General features: G+C 37.5%; 1 protein-coding gene across 1 annotated transcript in view; it reads left to right on the top strand.

Moving 5' to 3' along the window:
• The window catches only part of DMD (dystrophin), a 1,845,074-nt gene that overhangs the window by 1,149,975 nt on the left and 673,105 nt on the right, over positions 1 to 21,994 (top strand). Inside the window, exon 43 of the mRNA XM_081807964.1 lies at positions 19,157 to 19,258. Within this exon, the coding sequence (XP_081664090.1) occupies positions 19,157 to 19,258 (102 nt within the window). The remainder of the gene's footprint in view (positions 1 to 19,156; positions 19,259 to 21,994) is intronic.

Raw genomic sequence — 21,994 nt, forward strand, 5'->3', positions numbered from 1 at the left:
TAGTGAAATGGATGAGTAGGTGCTTGATAGGGTACCTTGATTAAAAGAGAATTTCAGTCATCAATATTTTGAATCTTATTTTGATTTTTCATAAATGTATCTTGGGCACAGTGTACCATTGGGATACAACAGAAGAGGCATGCTTTTATTTTGTAAAGTTGGAGGACTATCATTAACCAAAAGGTGAGAATGATAATTGGTATGATGTTTGTGTACCACAGGAATACATTCAACCTTGTTGAAGCTGAGAATTTGGAAACTGATTCCATGAACACCATCTATGCTCACATATCCCTAAGAAAGTCTTTGTGTACCCCCAGGGGCATATCCCAGTCTGAAGATTGCCACTCTGAGAAAGATGGGTATGCTATGAGAAGGAGAGAGGGGAAATTTAGTCCCTGGATGGACACTTGTTAAGCTACCAAAATACCACTGAGGTCATCCAGCACAGTCCATGCCTTTAACCATTGCATAGTTCCTTACTCCAGCAATATTTGTATCGTAGTGTTGACTCACACTAAACTTACTAGTGTCTCAAGTCACCAGTTCCTTTTCACATGTGCTGCTTCTAGTTGACCTTTTCTCCATCCTGCTCCTGTGTCATCTGCTTTTTTTTGGAATTGGATACAAGGCCATCAGCCCCTTCCCTTGCCCTGCTTATCTTACTTATCCACTAAGGTGCCTGGAGCTTAGGTCCAGTGCCTCCCATTTCTTGATTCAGTCCTGACCAATGCAGTGAATACACAAGAAACATACTACCCCAGGAGGCAGCATCTGTAACTAGCAGTACTGTTCTGTGTCTGGTTTCTGGTTCATCTCTGGTGATTTGAGCTCCTACATTTTCATTGACATTGTCACCTTCTGCTTACAGCCTCCCCCGCCTCAGTTGTGATTGCTCTGCCCTCCTAGTTTTCTCCCCTCTCACTCTGCCCCCCACCCAGAAAGGAAACCTATTTTTAACCCCAAACTGTTTGAGACCTTAATAAATTAACCCATCAATCCAGTTGATAGCAGAGATGGAGAGGAGGTGATCTGCAGGTCCTGATTCTATAATATAGTGTATTGCAATCTCTAGTTTCTTTTAAACTTCAGATTTCATGTCTGCCTTCCATAACTTCATCTATGTTATAAAAAAATTTTTTTTCTCAAATAGCCTGAATTCTAAGAGAGAGCCCTGCAACACATCACTAAAACCTTACCTCTATTTTGACATCAATTCCACCTTCAGTTTCCTTTGGCAGTTGTTCAGTTAGTTACCAAACTCTAATTGCTTTATTTCCTATCCAGCTCATATTGTTCCATTTTGTCCATAAGCGTTAATTTTCAGACTTTATCAAATGTATCAGTGATATGCACATCAACTTTATTTGCATATATCCCTGATCAACCCCTCTAGGCAGAGAAAGACATGAGGCTAAGCTAATGAAATTTCTATTCAGCTAACAAACCATTTATTAACTACAATGTCCTACTATGTTAAGGTGACTCTCATTCTTAATTTGCTTAGGGGCAAGCTGATGTATGAATATACTGTTGGAGAGGAAACATTTTTCTCCACCCTTCAAGTTTCTTCTGCCTGGTCTAAGAATTAAATTGACATGAGACACATTAACAGGAGAAAATCAAATTTAATTACATACATGAAGAGAATCCACATAAACATGAGAGATTCCAAAGAGATTCCGTCAAAGCAAAATATATATGTCATTCTAAACTAAGGAAAAGGAGTGAGGGCCTGGGATTTCAAAGGGAAGGAAAAGAGTTCACAGAAGAATGGACAGAGTAAATGTTTGGTAAAGAAATGTTTTCTGGGCCATCCAGAAACAATGGCACTTAGAGAGGACTTCAGTCAAACCAGACTTGCTAGGTTCCTCCCTATCTACCATACCTAGTTATTTATGGTGGTAATTTCCTTTCTGGAATAGGTCCTCTACCTAAATCCTTTTAGGCATTTGGGGAGAGGTCAAAGGTCCTGCCTGAGGCTTTTGGGTCTTGATTGTTTTCAGCATGAAATTATCTGCATGTCAAAGTGGCACATCTTGGGGTGGCAAGGAGTGCTCCTTTACAATACCTCAGTTTACTAAACGCAATCAGTGCAGAAATATTTACATTGCACTGTGGCAAGTATACTTACAGAATGGTGTGATAGCTCGAAGGAGTGATACCCAGCCCAGCCAAAGTATTGTTCACAGCAGAGCTACTAAAGTGTGGTCTCAAGACCAGCAGCATCACCTAGCAGTTTGTTAGAAATGCAGACCCTTGAGCTTGTCCTTAAACCTCCTGAATCAGAATAGATGTCAGTGAAGCTCAAGAACCTGTATTATAATAAGCTCTCCAGAAGATACTTTGACTTTGTATTGTTTGGGAGCTCTGATCTCAAGACAGCTTCCTGGAGGATATGGTGCCTGATCTGTATCTTTAAAAGATGAGTAGGAATTGATAAAGTGAAATGTGTGTGAGGGAAAGGAAAAGGATTCTAGAGAGAAGAGGGAACAAGAACAAAGATAGGGAAGTGATTAATGACATGAAGTGTGGGAAGAAAAACAAATTTAGTGATGTTGAAGTGTAGCCCAGTTTTGGTGAGGCTTCTATGCTGCTTCAAGGAACTTAGTCATTATCTTTGAGAGATGTGGGAATCATTAAAGAGAAGTAACTTACAAACTCTCAAATTGAGGCATGTAGTACCCAAAAAGGGAGTCTGGTCAGGAGGTTATTGAGGTAGTTGAGAAGCAACATGGTCTTGGATGAGGTCTTTGGTCATAGGGATAAAGAAGAGATCATTTAGAGAAGTATTTTTTAATTTGTTGCTGGTGAGCTATTGATGAGTTATGAAATCAATTTAATGAGTGGCATGAAATAGAATAAGGTAGCATAGGGTACAGTAGAATATAATACACATTATCACATTGTATTTCCTGTGATATGGTTAAGTAGTGTTTCGGGAAATGTGTTTTCATTTAGATATCACTTTATTTTTATTTTTAATTTTAAGAGAATCTTCACATTCCTTTTATACACAATAAATTAGTAGTGTATCAGTAAGATCATACTGGGTTAATTACTACAAAAGATAATAAATTCATCTTCCCATGGCAAACTTGGAAAGTGTACATCATTTTATTTATTCATTGAAGATAGTACCTTTCTGCAGTACAAAATGCAGAGCATAAAAGGGCACAAATACTCCCTTGCTTCTCCATCTTTCAACCACCTCATTTCTCTCCCCACAGCCTTGCCAGAGTATCAGTTTCTTTAATGGCACTCTGAGGGTAGGATGAGATGTGTTTCCATGTTTATATTCTTCCTTTTCCTGTCTTCTTAAAAAAAAAAATCTTGTAGAATACTATAAACACTGTTTCTGCATCATGTTTTTTCCACTTAATGATATGTACTGACAATTATTTTCTATATTAGCGCCTTAAGGGTGTTCTGATTTTTTTCCATTTGCGCACTCTTGTATCCTAAGGCTGTACCATAGTTTATTTAACCAGCATTCCAATTAAGGGCCATTTCATTTGTTTTCAAGCTTTGTCCCTGATATAAGATGACAATGTAGAATGTTATACTCATGCCCTCTCACACATTGCAAGTATATCCATAGGATAAGTTCCTAGAAATAAGATGGGTGGGTTAAGATGGCACTTATTATTTTAGTAAATATGGCCAAATTGCACGTCACAGAGTACTCCAATTGGTAATATGAAGGAGTTTTTTCCACACACCTTTGCCAACTCAGTGTGTCATCAACCGTTTTGATCTTTGCTAAGCTAGAAAAAAAGATGCCATCTCATTGTATTTTAATTTGTATTCTTCTTTTGAGTGAGGATAAATTTTTTTCAGGATCAAAAATTATTATAGAAAGGTTTATATTTCCTTTTTTGTGCACCATTTGTTTTATTCATTGCCATTTTTTTTCCTGTTAGGTTGTTTGTCTTTTTCTCATAGAGACAAATACAGTTTACAACCTGAAGTGAAAACATGTTCTTTTTACAACAAGGATTCTAATGAATGTTTCTTATGACAAATAGATTCTAGTCTTAAGGTTATAACCTGAAAATATTGAAACAAACCTTTGAACTTTATGGGAATGGTCTTTGCCCTTTTTAGCAAACAGTCCTGTACAGAAATTCAACATGATGACAAATTATAGGATAAACACAGATTTAATTTTGTTAAAAAATTGGGAACAGGTATGTAAATATTTGCTTGCTTTTTCTATCAATCTAACAACAGGTAATGGCTGTGACATGGTTTGTCTTTCCAAAGCCCCTATGTCAACTGACTCTTATTCTTTGAAAATACTTCATTAGCTGAAGAAGACCTGTAGTTTCTCCCTGCATTGCATTTTTTTTAGCCAAGTCTTAAATAACTGTTTGGAAGATTAAAATTTCATTCCCACACCTTCTTTTTCCTTGTGAAAATCAAAACTGCACTTTTCCAATCTTCCAGTCCACCCAGAGAAGTTTGTGATTTGACGTGCCAGTTTTATTAGTGTCCTAAGATGTAATTTGTCTAGATCAAGAGAGTTCATTTTGATGAGCTGGGGACTTTGTAATCTCTTTACCCATCTAGGGCACCAGTTCCCTCTCATTTCTATTTGTTTTATTCTTTGTAGTTGGAATATCATTCCCCTTGACCTACAAGAAACCCAATAGGAATTAAAGCATTCCCACTTTTATCTTCCATTAACCAGTATTAGGTCATCTTCTCCAAAAGCAGACCTCTTTTCCCTTGATCATTCTATTACTCCAAATATGCTTTTAAAAGCCATTTTGTCACCCTAGATCTTTTTTATACTTTCTTGAAATCATGTTCTTACTGTACTACAATTTTAATTTTTTACTTACCAGTCTTCCATTCTGTTAAAAGTAAGTCTTTGTTCTATTAATAGCAAATTTATATAATGATACTTTGGAGTAGGTTGCATGAGAACTTCAGAAGCAGTGTTATCATTATTTCTTAATTTCCCTCAGAAGAAAGCTCTGCTGTGCATATGGATGACATCCCTTTCTGAGTATGTGTGGAGGAGAAACATGGGAACACTTCCAGTAGTTTTCAAACAACTTCTGTTTAAGTGAATGAATGGACCACCTGGTTTACCACCTATATCGCCCAAGGGATGACTTTGACTGGCAGACAGAACACAGGGTAGAATCAATGGAAGTTAAATGAGAAAGGTTTTGAACTTGAAAGTTACCACCCTTGGTGACAGTGGGTGTTGGTAGAAGATAGCAGGCTGAGATTTCAAATATATTCAGAAATGCTGTGCACCTGCAACTTGGAATTCTCAAAACAGTACCATTTTCTAATAACTTTTAAAAAAAGGTACAGCCACCTTTCTTGTCTGATTCCAAAAGCTATATCCATGAAGCTGTTTACTCATAAAATTGTTTCATTGGAAAGTAAATGTTATATCCATAAGGTAAGTATGGAAATGAATTAAAATTCTAGGTTCGCCTGGGTGGCTCAGTCAGTTAGGCGGCTGCCTTCAGCTCAGGTCATGATCCCAGATCAAGCCCCACGTCGGGCTCTCTGCTCCATGGAGAGCCTGCTTCTCCCTCTCCCTCTACCTGCTGCTCTGCCTACTTGTGCTCTCTCTCTCTATCCCTCTGTCAAGTAAATAAATAAAAAAAAAACTTTAAAATTCTAGGGTTAACATTTACCCATTCCCAATTCTCCTACACACTATCTAGAGCCATGCTTCTCAAACTTTAATGTGGGTGGAATAAGCTGAGGATCTTGTTAGAATGCAGTTTCCTGGTGATACTGATACTACCAGTCTGGGACCTACACTTTGAAAAACATTTTCATGGATTCTTAAGTAGGTAAATAGTCATAAATATAATAAATATGTGGGAAGAATTGTATAAATGATACCTTAGGCTCATACAATGAATTGGGAAGAATTGTATAAATACCTTAGGGTCATGTAATGAATTAAACAAATGAAACTTTATTTATTCCTCACTGATCTTCATATACTTCCCCCATGTTGGGCAGTGAGAAAAAAGGACCTCACTCAGAAACAATTTTATCAGTCTCTTTTTATGTGTTGCCATCTCTTGAATAAATGGGAAATCTTTCAGATTCCTTAGCTTTCCTCTTGCTCCTCTCTAGCATGGCATCTGGATTGATAGTGAGGGAAAATTACATGGACTGTATGACCTATGGTCCCCATGCCAGTCTCTGTACTCTCCTTGACTTTTCAGTCCCTGCAGCAGTCTCCTTTGTCTGCCTGGTACCTACCCTACTGACCGCATAGCTGTGAACTTGTATTTTCACCAGGAAATGCTGTGCTCTGCTCACTAAACTGTATTGGTTGCTAAAGGAATCCTTATGTAAGTGAGTTACTACTGAAGAACACTTAAAAGTTGAAATACATAATTATGACACCTCTAAAAGCAAATGTGACTATCATTATGGGTAAGCACGACTGCCAAGAAGTTATAGCAATATAAAGCCACCCAATACCCTTTTTTTGTAAGGGGAGGATATGGATTTGGTGTTAACAGAACATTGTATCAGGTGCTGTGGGAAAAAATAAAAACAAGAGAACCTATGGCCATAATCTTTGTGATTTTACTTAAAAAGGAGAAAAAAGACAAATATGTAGAAAAATCATTTAACACTAAAAATAACACTTTCAGGAATACTTATTTTAATTAAAACTATTTTGCTATTTAATTGCCATCTCATAAACTTATACTAATAAAAGCTTCTACTCATATTTGAGAGTTAAAAAAATTTACCAAAATGGTGGAAATTAATTTAGAGATGAATATTTCTAATGAAACTCAGTAGCATTCTCAAGATAAAGTTTTAAGGAATACTTGAAATATTCAAATTCAGAATAAATTTAGATGGTGTTAGTGGGGAAATAAATCACAAGTCACATGATTCTTCCCATTGAAGATGTAAGCAAATTTGGCGCACTAGGTTTGCTTAGATATGCCATAGTGATATTTTTTCTTAAATACACAGTTCTCTCCCTTGAGATTTCACTTGTATTAATTTCCATGTCATTGAAAATAAGAGTGTATTATAAATCTAATTAAAAATATAGTTCTATGTTGTGTAAGTCTTCCTGTCATCTAACAGACAAAATTAGGTGGTTACTACTTTTAGTCAGTTGTACTTGACTTAGACATCACCTTTGTATTCCAAATACTTCCAAACTGCCACTTACCTGCTGTTCTCCTTGTCATACCTTTCTCTCATTCTTCCTGGCTCTCCCTCGAGAGCTGTAGCGTCTCTGGGCTCATTCCTTCACATGTTGGAAAATAGATATACTATATATGGAATTATACATAGAATGGAAGATATCAAATACTTCAGTTTGTATCTGATATATATTTTGAAAAATAGACACCTTAGTTGTAAATTACTCAAATTATCCCCTAGCGTAAATGCATTTAATTTGCTGTGTAATTTCAGTATACAGATCAATATATTAAAAGCTTAAGAGTTTGCATGTCCAGTATTTCTGAAGCCATAGCTTCCAACTTCTGAACACCTCATTGCCCCCTCTGGACATAGTGAATATTCAGCAATTACTGATCATAAGAAGGCACAAAGTTTATAGTTAATAAAAGCACCCATAATTATTTAACTCTTAGCATTTTAATAACAGTTTTAATTTTAAGGTTAAAAATGCAAACTGCATTTATAATAACTGGTTAGGTAGCATGCTAGTCATTAAAATGAGATTGATTTTCCTGAAATTAATAACTATTAAGCATTCAAAAGGCAAAATATGGAAGCACTCACTAGAATGTATAGGGTACAACTAAAATTCTACTTATTGACCCATGAAATTACAAAACCTATGTGCATACTTTTAATTTTTAAGATTCATTTGAGAGAACTTTTGTGAATAACATGTAGAGAAAATATGGATAGATAGGCATCTCTTTTAAATTATCTGATGAAGTAGGTGATAAGGAACACAAAATAAATAATTCATGGTAACATTTATTACAATATATCTTCTTAGCATTAGCATAATAATAAGTACTAGTGATTTACATAATTGGAGAGATAACACAAATACAAAATTATACTCACACACTCCTGTGCTTTACTCAAAACTAGGCAGATGTTATCTGAGATATTATACTGTCTTTGCCATTATAGCTGAAGTCAGGTTTATTAGAGACCGTGTTATCTTTATTATCTTTAATGTCTTCAATGGGTCAGTTATGAATAGAAGCATTAACTTTGCTTATGACTAAGTTAAACAGAATTTTGGACACCGTACAAAATAAGAACAAGTATTTAAAGTAGCTTTAGAGAAGAGAAGTAGCCTATTAAAGGTATGTCTGATTTGAATAAGAACAAAACAATCAGTGGAGTTATAAGGTTAGAAATGAATGATCATTAGGTTGTTTCTAGTTTTTCACTAATGTAAACATAGCTGAAAGAACATTCTTTGTAGGTCTCCTCACAAACCCATGTGACAATACCTAGTGGAAATGCTGACTCATTAGAGTATTCACATCTTTATTATACATTGTAAATTGCTTTCCACCAGCAGCGGGAAATGACATGAATTTAGTATTTTAATTTGCATATCCCTGGTTAAACAGCTTTTCAAGTTTGTTGGCCATTCAGATTTTTCCTTCTATGAGTTGTCTTCAAATACTTTGCCAAATTTTCAATCGGATTGTTCATTTTCTCTTACAGGTTAATATGAGTTCTTTGTATATTCTGGACTCTAACAGTTATATGCATCTGAAATACAGGTCCGGAATTCCTTATCCAAAACCTTATCATTGACTTTACAGGAGACCAATGAAAATGTTCACTTAGCTAGAGTGGTGGAAATCATAGAGAGTTAAAAGAATATAAAGAATTAAGTTTGGCAGGCTGAATGGAACCCTGGGACTCAAGATGAAGGGTGACATGTTATGTGAACGAAAGAAGTGGCTTTATTCCATCATGGGTTCCTTTCCTTCATTTCAACAACCCTCATGTTAGCTTTGTTTTTCATATATGTTTAAGGAAAGGCTATTCAGAAGAGAAACCTCAGATTTTTTTTTTGTTGTCTTTGCTATTTTTTTTTTAAGCACAAATTTAATCCAGTTATCCATTTGTTTGCTTGAGCTTATGGAAGAATTTAGAAAGAGTTGTTTTAGATAATAACTATAATTTTGGTATGGCGCTTAATAGTAAAAACCAAAGCATCTTTAATTTTACTTAAAGTGTGTCAATCATGAAGTCAGAGATGAATTGCTTTTTTCTTTTGAAAATTTTTTTATCGAAGTGTAGTCGACCTACACTGTTATATTAGTTTCAGGTGTACTGAGTTGCTCTTTGCTTTTATTGAAAATTAACCTAACTGCTGTTTTATATTTTAAAAAGAAACTTCTAGTGTTTAATAATACTTACATTAAAAAAATACTCTCTATCAAGACTTCAAGAACTATGTCCAGTTGCAACATGGATAATAAATTCAGCATTGTGCTGTATCAGTTTAAAGCAATGCAGATATCACTGGCCAAGGTGAATGTGCAATGCAAGAGAAAGATAACTCTGACATAGCAAGACTACCTTCTGTTCTACATGCCTTCACTGTCCCTGAATCCATCTGGGTATTTCAAGCAGTGTTTTCAGGAATAATTCAGCCAGAAACTGAAACCTACAATTTTAGTTAGAGTTCATCAAAACCACATTCAAATGAGGTGTAAGTCATAGTGTGTGTGGTAGTGCATCTGAAAAAAAATATATAAAAGATGGCGTTACAAACAATGTTCCATACAAGGAAAAGGAGAAAAAGGATATTAGTATTAAATTATCCTATTTCATGTACACTGGAAATGAAGACCATGAGGAGACATTCTTTCATTTGCTCATTTATATATTCAATAATTCAGTGGTTCTCAGCCAGGGTTGATTTTATTCTCCAGGGGAATTTGTCAGTGTCTGGAGCCTTTCTTGGTTCCCACACCTGGGGGAGCAGGAAGTGGTACTGGCATCTTGTGAATCAGGACCAGGGATGCTGCAAAACACCCTACAATAAAAGGGCAGCTCCCTACAACAAATCATTGTTCTGACCAAAATGTCAGTCATGCTGAGGTTGCAAAACCCTACTTGAAAATTATACGTTAATCAAAAATACTTTGTTCTGGTTCTAAACTCTGAATTATCAAGGAAAATCTAACTGTATATATGGAATATACTTAAATTCATAGAATATTTAGTATGGTAATTAAGCATGCAGGGTATGACTCGGACAGACCAGGGTTCAAATCTTATATCTACCATCTCTTAGCTTGTGCCTTAGGCAAGTTTCCTCACCTCTTGTGACTCTAGTTTTTTAATCTGAAAAAAAATGACAGTTAATGTGTGTTGAAAGGCTCTGCAGTAGAGCTTGAGTGAGATTAACTAGGATGATTTATGTTAAGTGCATAGGAGAGTGTTTGTACTTAGTAAATTCTCAATAAGTGGTAGCAGTTAGTTTACTTCTGCATATACTAAATCATTTGATACTGACCTACTATGAATATCCTGGTCACATACCATATTTCACGGCTGCAAAGACACCATTGATTAGAATATGCATCATTATTTTATCTGTCACTAAGAAAGAGGTGCTGTCAGTTAGATTGTGACACGCCATCATTTATAAAATGTGTCCCAATTTTAGAGCAATTAATTTGTGGAAAGAAAATGTGGGTCCTAGACATGATTATTATAAAGCCCATCAACGAGTCTTCTTAGGTGCAACTGAATGAGGCTCCCAGTAACCACCTTCAGCTTCAAATTCACTTCAAAGGGCACAGGAACAGAAACACAGCTTCCCAGGAAGGCAGGATCAGGCATCTATCTTTAGTGGGAGTAGAATTCACAGTGGTTTGTGCAGCATTCACAGAGCTATACAAGAGATTTTTTTTTTCCCCCCGGTATCTGCCCACTCCCAGATGACAGGTCAGGTGCAAAGGAAGGAGACTCACATAGAGGTGCTGGGTCAACTCTGGCCTGGAAGCCTAATGTGCCCCAGGAGCCAATGTCTTATGACACAGGTAGAGTTTCCAAGATCCACGAAAGATACATGCTCAGTTACAAGAGTTACTACATTTAGGGGTTCCCCCAAACTATGGCTTTCCATTTAACATTTGTAGTTCATCAGTAGAACTCCCAAGCCAGGTCTTTATTTGTTTATTTATTTTTTTAGCAGTAGTGATGTTGCCCACTAACACAGTTGACATTCCAACTTTGTCAGATTTCCATGTAGAAAACAGCTAGAAAGTTCTTCAGAGGTCAACTTTTCATGCAGAGAGGTAATGCTATCTGTAATTCTCAGACACGGAAATACTAAAACTCAGAGACTTGCTCCAACTCATGATTCACTAAGTCTAGAACCCAGATGTTCTTGCCCCTCATCTGATTACTTCCAACAACACTGTAATACACTGAAGCAGGACTCAGCACACTACAGTGCAAGGGACAAAATTCAGTCCACCACCTGGTTTTGTACATAAAGTGTTATTGGAACACAGTTATGCTCATTTGTTTACATTACCTATGTTTGCTTTCACGGTACACCGGCCAGAGTCAGGTATGACAGGAACCATGTGGCCTATGAAGCCTAAGGATTTACTGTCTGGCCCCTTATAGAAAATGTTTGTTGAGCCCTGCTCTAAGGTCGAACTATAAATTGTTTGACTGTCTCAATGAGTCCGTATGAGGAGATAAAAGGCAAAATATGTTTCTCATGTTTTATCTTTAAAAATAACTACATGTATCCTTTTTCTGTACACCTGAAGGTTTTGAGAGCCACAAATCCCAAGCCCAGCCATTGCTCTAGATCAGTGTTTGGCTAACTTTTTCTGAAAAGGATCAGATAGCAAAGGTTTGGGAATGTACTTTAGGATTTTTGGGCCATATGGTGTCTGTTGAAAATAACCACTTCATACCAGGATCAGAACTTACAGAGCTGGGCTTAAGAGCCCATAGTCTTTATTCCTAAGGACTTAGGAACGTAAAACCTGGGGAGCACCACTTTCAGTAAATGACTCTGGCTAAAGTATTGCTTTAACCAGATCAGAGATTTAGTCCTCATTCAAAAACTGTATGTATAAAGAGTTTCAGAGTAAGTGTATTAGGTTTCCACAAACAAGTACTTCCTTCCAAACACTGTGGCTTCAACTAACTCCCTTGGGAATTTGCTTATAACTACTGTCTCTTCCCTACATCCCTCCAGTTGAATCTTCACACAGCAGCCAGAATCATCTGTTAAGAAAATAAATCCAATCACATCACTCCTGTGCTGAAAACCCTCTTACAGGGCCTAATCTCAGAGTAATGGCCAGCGTCCTCAGGTAGTTGCCCTGAAGGGCCTACCCTTCCTTCCCAGCCTCTCTGGCTTGCTTCCTGCTACTCTCCCCGTGCTCACCAGGTTCCCACTCACCCGGGCTTCCTCTTTTTTTTTTTTTTCTCACTGAACATGCCAGACACACCGCTGCTCCTGGGCCTTTGCACTCATGGTTTCCTCTGCATGGATCGCTCTTCCCTGAGATAGCTGCTCGATTCATTCTTTCACTTCCAACTAATCTTTATTCAAATACCACCTTCTCAGTGAGGCTTTCCCCTCCACACCTTCTCAAATGTGCCCCTCCCATCTTTCCTTACCCCACACATATAATCTATCTCTACGTGATGCTTTTCTTTTTTTCTCTTTAGCACTTTTCACCTTCTGAGGTACCATAATTTATATTTTATTGTCCGTCATCCCCATTAGAAGGCAAGCTTCATGCGAACAGGAAAATTTTGTCTGTTTCATTCACTGTTAAATATCCATTGCCTAAGCTATTTATAACACAAGAAGTGTTCTTATATTTAGTCAGTATTTATTGAATGAATTAATACGTTGGGGGTTTGTTGGTAAGATTTCATTCGTCAGAATAATTCTGCCCCAAAGACTCTGAAACCCCTTCTTCGTGAGTGGAGGGCTTCTAAGTGTGGCTTCTGAATATCAGTCTCATTACCTGATGGTCACATCTATGTCCACTCTCTTATTGGCCTTGAACAGTCCAAGTATGTACCTTGGTAGATTATATCTTCTTGGTTTCATAATACTTGCCACTTTAAAAAAAATCAATACTGCATTATACTTTGTATATTTGGACAGATTATTTTTGAAATCCATAAATCTCTAAATCAGAACAAAGCCTCCCTTTGGTGGGCTGCCCTTGATTAGCTCAGAATGGAAAGAGAGACCCTGTCATTCTTTGTCAATCAGCTTGGCACGTACTTGACAGCATGCAGTTACAGTGAGGGAGAGCTGCGTTGCTGTGGTCTCACAAACCTAATTGTAGATAAATAAAAGAACAGTCACCCAGTATGAGGGGAAAGAGAAACGCAACTGCACAATGTTGTGTTTTTCCAACCATCAGCCTTCATTTGTCAGAGTCTGCCTGACAATCTAGGCCAGAGAAGTCAGGCTCTAACACAATATTGGTCCATTTCATTTTTCTTTCCTTGCTACCCTTTTTAGCAAGCAGTTTGCATGTGGAATGAGAGATGGTACAGCCGAAATGTGTGCCCGGTGTACATTTATTTTAAAGGCTTACTTTGGTTTTTCATCCCAGGAACCCATATGTTTGTTTGTTTGACGGTTTCACTATAATGTTGTAATTGTTAGCTCTTGCTGCAGCAACAAATAGCCCCAAATCTCAGTGACTTCTAAAAACAAACATTTGTTACTCATGTGTCTGTAGATCAGCTGCATCTTTACTTCACACTGCGGATCACGTTCAGGTTTCCTTATAATAAATTGTGGATCTGCTTCAAATGTCTTCTTATTGCAGAACCCAGGCTGAAAGAGCCACTCATATATGGTACATTATTCTCTCATGGCAGAAGACCAGAACTGAGGGTACTAGCTGATCTTGAATTGTCTTTAAAGACCCAGCTCACAGCTGTCATACAGTCTCTTCTGCTCACAGTTCATGGATCAAAGTAAGGCACATGGTAAAGACCAAAGTCAGTGGGGAGGAAAGTGTATTCATTCACAGCATAGCCATGTTTGTAGAGTGAGCAAATAATAATGAAGTAATAAACCAGTTGTAGTATTCACCAACATCTTAGAATTTCCGTGGTTTCAAAAATGCACTTTTTTACATTTCAGCTTCTCTGAAATTGAGATATATCTCATAATAGTGTCTACAAAATCTGATTTTTTAACCTTCTTAGCAGTTCATAAAATAATAGTCATTCTTAGAATCCATGATATCTTAGAGTTCATAGAAAAATTGTTGATTGTGGGGATTGACAAAATAGCCAAATGGCAGGAAATACTCTATAAATTAGAAAACTAAGGTAATGGTCACTTAAGTTTGCTAAGGAAAAAGTTGACATTTTTACTCGAGCTTTTTTTTTTGTCAGTAGCAGCATACATATCTCATTCACACCAGCTTATTTGAATGAAAAACCATGCATTAGTAGTAGGTTCTTTATCTCTCTATTCATATATTCATATACATTCATTTTAGAACATCCATTCAAATGCAAAGTGTGATTCCCTCATTCAAAACCCTTTTGTGGGGTCTCCACTAAGGTTCTGAGGGTAGTGTAAGAGATCCTTATTTCCTGGCTCTTGCCTTCTATTCCTGTACCATTTCTTCCCATTGCCCTGGCATGGGATCACCATCCTGCCTCTGGCTCCTATCTTTGCAGATCCCAGATTCCCTCTTGCAGTACTTTATATCATCTATTCCTTTTGTCAGCCAGGTGCATGAGCTCTCTGTGTTCCAAGCCTTTGCTCAAGCCTTTCTTCAGCTGTGAGGCCGGCCCCCACCCTCTCGTCCCTCAACTCAGAACTCATCAATTCCTTCTCTATGCCCCCCTGGACTTTGCACTTTGCTGGCTGTTTAACTTGTTGCCTTGTAAGTTTAATATGTGATCGTTTCTCTTTATCCTTCACAAAGGACTATGTTTATGCCCTGTAGTATTCAGTTCCCAGCCAAGACTTTGAAATAGAGTAAATACTCCTTCCATGTTTGTCAAATGAACAAAGAATGAGTGAATGTTGGAACATATGTGAGAGGCTGTTTATATCCTCCTTACATGGTGATAGATAGCATACCATATATACATATTATTCATGTGTTATGAGGCTAGCAATAGGTAAAATGATGGAGACACGATTAAAAATTAAAAAAATAAAACGAGGCAAAATGCCTCTCTGTTACACTTTCCTTGGGGCAACTTTCTAGTTAAAAAAAGACAAATGTGGGGGTGCCTGGGTGGCTCAGTTGGTTAAGCGACTGCCTTGGGCTCAGGTCATGATCCTGGAGTCCCAGGATCGAGTCCCGCATCGGGCTCCCTGCAGGGGAGGGAGGGAGTCTGCTTCTCCCTCTGACCCTCCTCCCTCTCATGCTCTCTGTCTCTCATTCTCTTTCTCTCAAATATATAAATAAAATCTTTAAAAAAAAAAAAAGACAAATATGTATAATCAGCTTAATATGAAATGAGAAATATAATAGTGACGTCAATTTTTAGCAAATGTGTGTGTTAATTTGCATTGGAATTGCTGCTTTCCCCCTCACAGGTGTTGTCTTTTTTCTTCACTGACCTTTGATTTGTGGCCCGTCAGACCAACAACTCCCCAATGAGTAATACTGTTTCATAAGAAATAACTAAGACTGAAGGTGCTTAGACTGTCACTCCATTTGGAAAACCTGTGAGGGCTAGATTTTAAAATACACCATGATATTCTCCTAGTGATTATTAATGAAGGATTACTCTCTATTCTCTAATTACTACAAATTATTTTCTTAAAATTATGCATGAGACTGTAGTGAGCTGTCAGTTCTGTGAAATGAGGAAATCAAACTCTAGTCACATCATAAGGGTCTTGACTCCTGGTGAACAATCTTACACTGTAGGGGATATATTAAGAATAAGGCAGAGGAAAATAATAAAAAAAAAAAAAACCTAAATGGGAAGGTGCTATTATTAGAGGTTAGGTGGGTTTTTTTTTTTTTTTTGGTTGAAATTCTATCAAGACTTTCTTGTCTGAATGTTCTTTGAAGTTGAACACTTTCTACTTACAAAAACTGGCCACTATAATTAGCTATGTTTCCATTTTAGTGGTGACCTCCTTCACCTTATCTTAAATCATATAAAAATGTAAGGCCATTCGTGAGATAAAAGGTTTACTCAAACCAATTCTCTGACCTGGATAGCATCAGTTTGGCAATCATAAACCCACAAAGAGACACCCTTGGTGCATTTTAAAGGCTATGTGAGAATTTATTTCTTTTCTATGGGAAGAGACCAGATTTTCTCTCACTTACACCCTAGAAGGTTATTACAGAATGTACTGGAGTTGAAGAGGAAGAGGAAAAAAATAGCATGGTATTAAGAGAGGCGACTGCCAATTTTGGAGCACGTACACACATGATATAAACAGCCGAGGGACGGGTGGAGTGGACATTTAGTGGCATACATTTCCTGGTTATAATCTCAACTCTGCCACTTGCAGACCATGTGGTTTTGGACAACTGACCCAATTTCCCTCAGTCTCAGCATCTGTAAAATTAGATAATACCCTTTCTGTGGGAGTGTTAAGCATGAGGGAAAAAATGTATGAAACACACACTGTTTGACACATAGTAAACTGTTAGCAACTCTGGTTTGTAAATATTATTACAGCAGTTAATATCATTATAGCAGTTTCTTGACATTTTCCGCACAGCTAGGGATTGTAGCAGCATTTTTTACTTTTGTGTAGTCCTGTGCTTCGGCTGGGGTTGTTTGCTCTGCTGTGCTTTTCAACTTCTCTGTGTCAAGCTTTCATTGCATGGAGAGATACCAAATCTTTTTTTAATTTAATTCACTTATACTTCCATTTTTTCTCACACTAAGGAAAAATACGCTAAAGAGTATTTTAAGTGAATTTAACTGGATTTACTACAGCTGACCCTTCAAGCAATAATATTTGACCCTGAACAACTGACCTATATTTTATTTAATAAATTCACACTGCAAATAAATGTAGTGAGGTAAATTGTAGAATTTTATTTTCACAAATGGCCTTTGTGAAGTGATTTATCAAAGGTACATGTAATTAGATATCAGGTTCTCCAAAACATTGCCAAGAAATAACAACAAAGAATTTAGAGCTGAACGTGATTCTTTTGCCATTGCTCTATTTCTGTGGGACTAAGGGTAAATCTCATCCAGGTACTTAAACTCTTCATTATTTCATTGAAGGACAAAGAGATGACATTAGTGGTGATAGAAGGACATGCTAATAGGAAACATTTCTATAAAGGGAAATGATGTGACTTTGCAGTACTCATTCATCAGAGGACTAAATCTGGGGCTAACTTGATGGCCTGAAGAGGAAATATCTTACCTTCTGCAGGTGCAAACCAGGGACATTTCACAAGACGTGCCAACTTTTCCTCAGTTCATCTAGCAAGCACCTGCTTCAAATTCGGCTCTGAGTAATATCTGGGCTGCCCTAATGTCAGACTTGCTGCTGTTCATGTTCATTTGCCAATGAAAATTGCATGAATTAGAATGTGTTTATTTCCTAAGGGAATTCCTTGTGATAAAAAATGCAGTCTCCTAACTCTTCTGAATAGTAGCATCAGTGCATTGCGATCTTTAGAACTATTTATTTGGGATTGCAGAAGAGGGGCAGGGAGAGAAAAATATTAGTGTTCATCATTTGGCTGCATACCTGATACATCGGCAGAATTATTGACTATTTGTGATAATTTTCGGAAGGTATAGAATTTATACTGGGTGCGCTTATAAGCAGTTTTCAAGAAAGAAATACTCAATTCTCACAAAGTCCACGCTGAATTTGAACTCATTACAAGTTCACAAGATTTTTTTAAAATAACTTTTAGAATTTTTTTTATCATTCAGAAAGTTCTTATAATTTTAGGTCCTGTTTTCCTCCGTAATTATTGTTCCTAAAGGTGGTGTGTGCATGTTCGCGTTGCACGCATACTCATCAAGGCACAGGGCTAGTCTTAATGTTATAGACACTTTTAACTCAAGTGCCCACCTTCCACTGGTATTTATTATAATGAGAGCTAAAGAAATAATCCCTTTCACGAGTATGTGCCAAACATGCATAAACTGTAAGACACCCTATTGTGCCCTATAAGTTACAGTAATTTGGGTTCAGAGGACTCCCTGCCCTGATGGGCTGAGAGAGAAAGATACAAACGGAGTATATAAAGGAAGCAGTGGCATGAAGACATGTACACACAGCAGTGCTGGGAGGCTCCAGGGTAGGGGAGGGAGGAAGGGAGATTTGAGTTAATCAGGAGTTGCTATCTGGGGAAGATTGCCCAGGCCCTGACTGACGCCTGACATCGATTAATCGATATTCCATCCTAGTGTTTAACAAGCGTTTCAACCAAAAAGTCTTCTGTAATATTTAACTTCACTTCCTTCAGCTTCAATGTATGCACATTTGTTTTGTTCTCTCTTCAAGCCAGCCAGACAGTAGCCAATAACAAAATACTTTATATTCATATCTAAAGAGGTTTTTGTTTGTTTGTTTGTTTGGTCATTCTTCAGTCTTCTCTAGACTAAGGGAAAACAAACTTTTTAAAATAAATCGTTCCTCAAAAGGCCTATTTAATTTGACTGCTTAATAATTAATAAGCCTTGGCATGGTGCTTTAAGTGTTTACTCTTCGGAAAGAAGCTTAATCTTGACAGTGATGTGGTAAGAATTACTTGGTTTTATTTCAAAGCTAAATTTTGGATCCAAAGCCCAAAAGAATCCTGTTAAAATAAGAAGTTTGTAAAGTAAAATGAACGTTAGGATTACTGGGATTATTGGAGCTAACGATAGCATTTATCCATATTAATCATATTCATAAGTCCTATTTCTCATTATTGCATTTGAGATTTATTTTTTTGAAAAACAAAGTTAGTGTCTGTGTTTCTATTTAATAGTATTGGAGTAGATTTCAAGGAGATTTGGGATAAATATTTTCAACTTTACTATGTTCCACAACGACCTCTATTTCTTTTCTCTGCACCAAAGCTACCTTTTTGTGTCCCGATGTACCATGCAGAAATTGATCCGCAATACATGTGGAGTCTCCAAGGGTATATTTAAATTTAGTAATTTTATTGCCAACTGTGAAGTTAATCTGCACTGTATGTGTTCCTTTCCCCAGGAAATTGAAGTAGCAGTTCAAGCTAAACAGCCGGATGTGGAAGGGATTTTGTCTAAAGGGCAGCATTTGTACAAGGAAAAACCAGCCACCCAGCCAGTGAAGGTAATGAAGCAACCTCTAGCAATATCCATTACCTCATAATGGGTTACGCTTCCCCTGTTGTACATTTGCCATTGACGTGGTCTATTTATAATCAATGAAATAACTTGTAAAGAAATATTGTCCATACCGCAATAGCAGAGGCTGAGCTGTCTTTTTGATCAACATATCCTATTTATATATTTGTGATCTTAAGGCTATTAACGAGTCATTGCATTAAAGGACTCATTTCTGTCCTGGTGTGATGCCATCAATACAGAAAGTGGTCCCACCTTCAAGGTAGATTAAATTCTTTGAGGCTTTATTGCTTTGCTTGCCAGCCTTGATGCTTTTCATATTGTTTGGCTTAATTCGAATCAAGCTACTGCATCATACTGTCTGTCTCCAACAGCTGTAAAGAATCACAATATGGTCCGTGACCTTTCTTTTCTCTGTGACACTCTTTTCTTATGAAAGAGGAAAATTGGCATTCAGGCTCTAGTACTTTATTGGGTCAAGAATTTTTAGTGAAATGTCTGTAATTGCTTCTCTCTTTGGTAAAAAGCTGTCCAGGGAGAAAGCTTTCTCCTTCTTTCCTTTCCTCATGTACATTTTGAAGTCTGGGACACATTTATTCACAGGCTATTACACGAGGAGAGAAATGGAGAGCCAGCTCAGTTTTCGAAAAATAGCTAATCAATGGCTTCCATTTGCAAATGAGAATCCAGTGATAAATAGACGTTAGGTATAGGTTACCTTATTTTCTCTACCTGACCAAAATTATAATGTGTCCCATTATGATGGAGGTTCCCAAGAGCCTGGAACGGTGGCTGTTTATTGATCAGTCCCGGTTTCTCTGGCTAACATTGCAGGCTGAGATTTAGTGAGCCTCGCCCTCATGTTTAAAACTGCTCTAAAACAGTACAGGTCAATAACCTCATTATACAGAACTAGTTTGTCCTTGCAAACAACATTACCATGACTTAGACTCTGTCTCTAAGGTCACTGATTATGCTTGGCCCAAGCTTCATTTCTAGAAAATTGTTTGTTTTTCTTTGAGTTTACAAGGGGCCTTTCCTTAGGTAAATGTAAAGTTTTAGTCTAAACATACAATGTCCAAACACCGGATGCTAAAAGGCACAGATTTGTGTGTAGAAACTGATAGATATTTATTCAGGAATACCTTGTTACCGTTCCTAATATCCAGATAATAATAATAATAATAATAAATAATCATCATCATTTGCATCCAGTTCCAAGGCTGGTTTGGTAATTTTCATGGAGCAACACTGTGTTCAGTATTTAGATTGAAGAGCTGGAGAAGGTCCCAAAAGCAGCAAATTTCAGGGTTTCTGCTGATGCTCTGACGAAAGCCGGTCCCTAGGCAGACACTTTCCTTGGTTAACAGAGTGACTCTCCTAGTAAGCAATGAAACAAACAAACGGACCATTCCAGAGGTCTACTCTGTCTACTCTTGCTTGCTTCTCAAAGACTTGATGCAGGGTTTGGCACAATTGTTACACATTACAGATATGCACTGAAATTGTCTTTCACTTCTCTGCCTTTGTTAAAAAAAACAACAGAGGGAAAATTCTTAATTGAAGGTCAACGAGAAAATTTTTATCTTAATTATATGTAAACAATCCAAGCAGTTGATGCTAACATCACACCTCCCACTCAAGCCTTCAACTCCTGGGCCACTTGGAGATCAGAACCGTGTCTTAGTGAGCATTATCTACTTTCTGCCTTCGCATTACTGATATAAAAGGGGAATTAGCTTTCTGAAATAAAAGGAAGAGCAAGGAGGTGCTAACTTTCCTTCTCATCTGCATTCCTTAAAACCATTTTGTAGAGTGAGCACTTTCTTTCCTTCTGGTCTCTCTCTCTCCTTCCACATTTCCTTTTAAGTCAGCTCATTTTGGAGACGTAGAACTTAAGTGAAAACTCATTCTGGTTCTACCATTTATCCCTTGGGTTTCGAGGAGAATCAACCTATCAAGTTGATAGAGGCAGAAGGGCAAGATTGACTTGGGAGAGTGGGGGTGTGGAGAAATAGTTGATTCACATGCAACTTTTCATATGGACCATGACCTTGGAAACACCTGAACATGAGCTGGGGTTTGTGGGAGCCTGAAACACTAGAGGCTCAGAAACCACCTCATAGTTCAGGATATGGAATCCAGCACAGCAAGACGACAAGCTGTAGAGACTGTTTAAATCTCTGCATGGATCAAAAACCTCTTTTTCAAGGTCAGGGGATGATTTTTCTGACGGGTGATCCATTGCTCTGAAAATACATACATAAAGCCCCTTTCAATTTTCATTTTATATATCCAGGTTTAAAAATTGTGCTATTCCTAACGCCTTTTCTCCTTAACATCCAGGTTTCTCACCCCTTCATAGAAGGGAAAGGGGTCTGAGTAGCCTGTAGCATATTTTCATGAAAAAAGTTTGGTTCTGTTTTGGGGGGAAGTTTCATTTGGAAATGATAAGTTATGGAGAAGAAAGTGATATATACATATACGTACACACATACATAAGATCTAGTGTTTAAATGGATAATTAGTATATCCTCCGCTTACAGACGTTCTAATTGAGGACATAGCAGAGCATGATTCTGTTTCTTAGGAAACTGTCTATTGGCACCTCCACACGCTGCATCAGACAGCCTGTCTGTCCGGCTCCTGTGCTCACCTCCCAAGCTGAGTTCTCTTTGGGAGCTGGCCTCATCCCTGTTGAGTTTTTTTCCCCTTTTCCCTC

Source organism: Leptonychotes weddellii, chromosome X (assembly GCF_054177405.1).
Source record: "Leptonychotes weddellii isolate Sample4059 chromosome X, ASM5417740v2, whole genome shotgun sequence".
NCBI classification, from domain to species: Eukaryota; Metazoa; Chordata; class Mammalia; order Carnivora; family Phocidae; genus Leptonychotes; species Leptonychotes weddellii.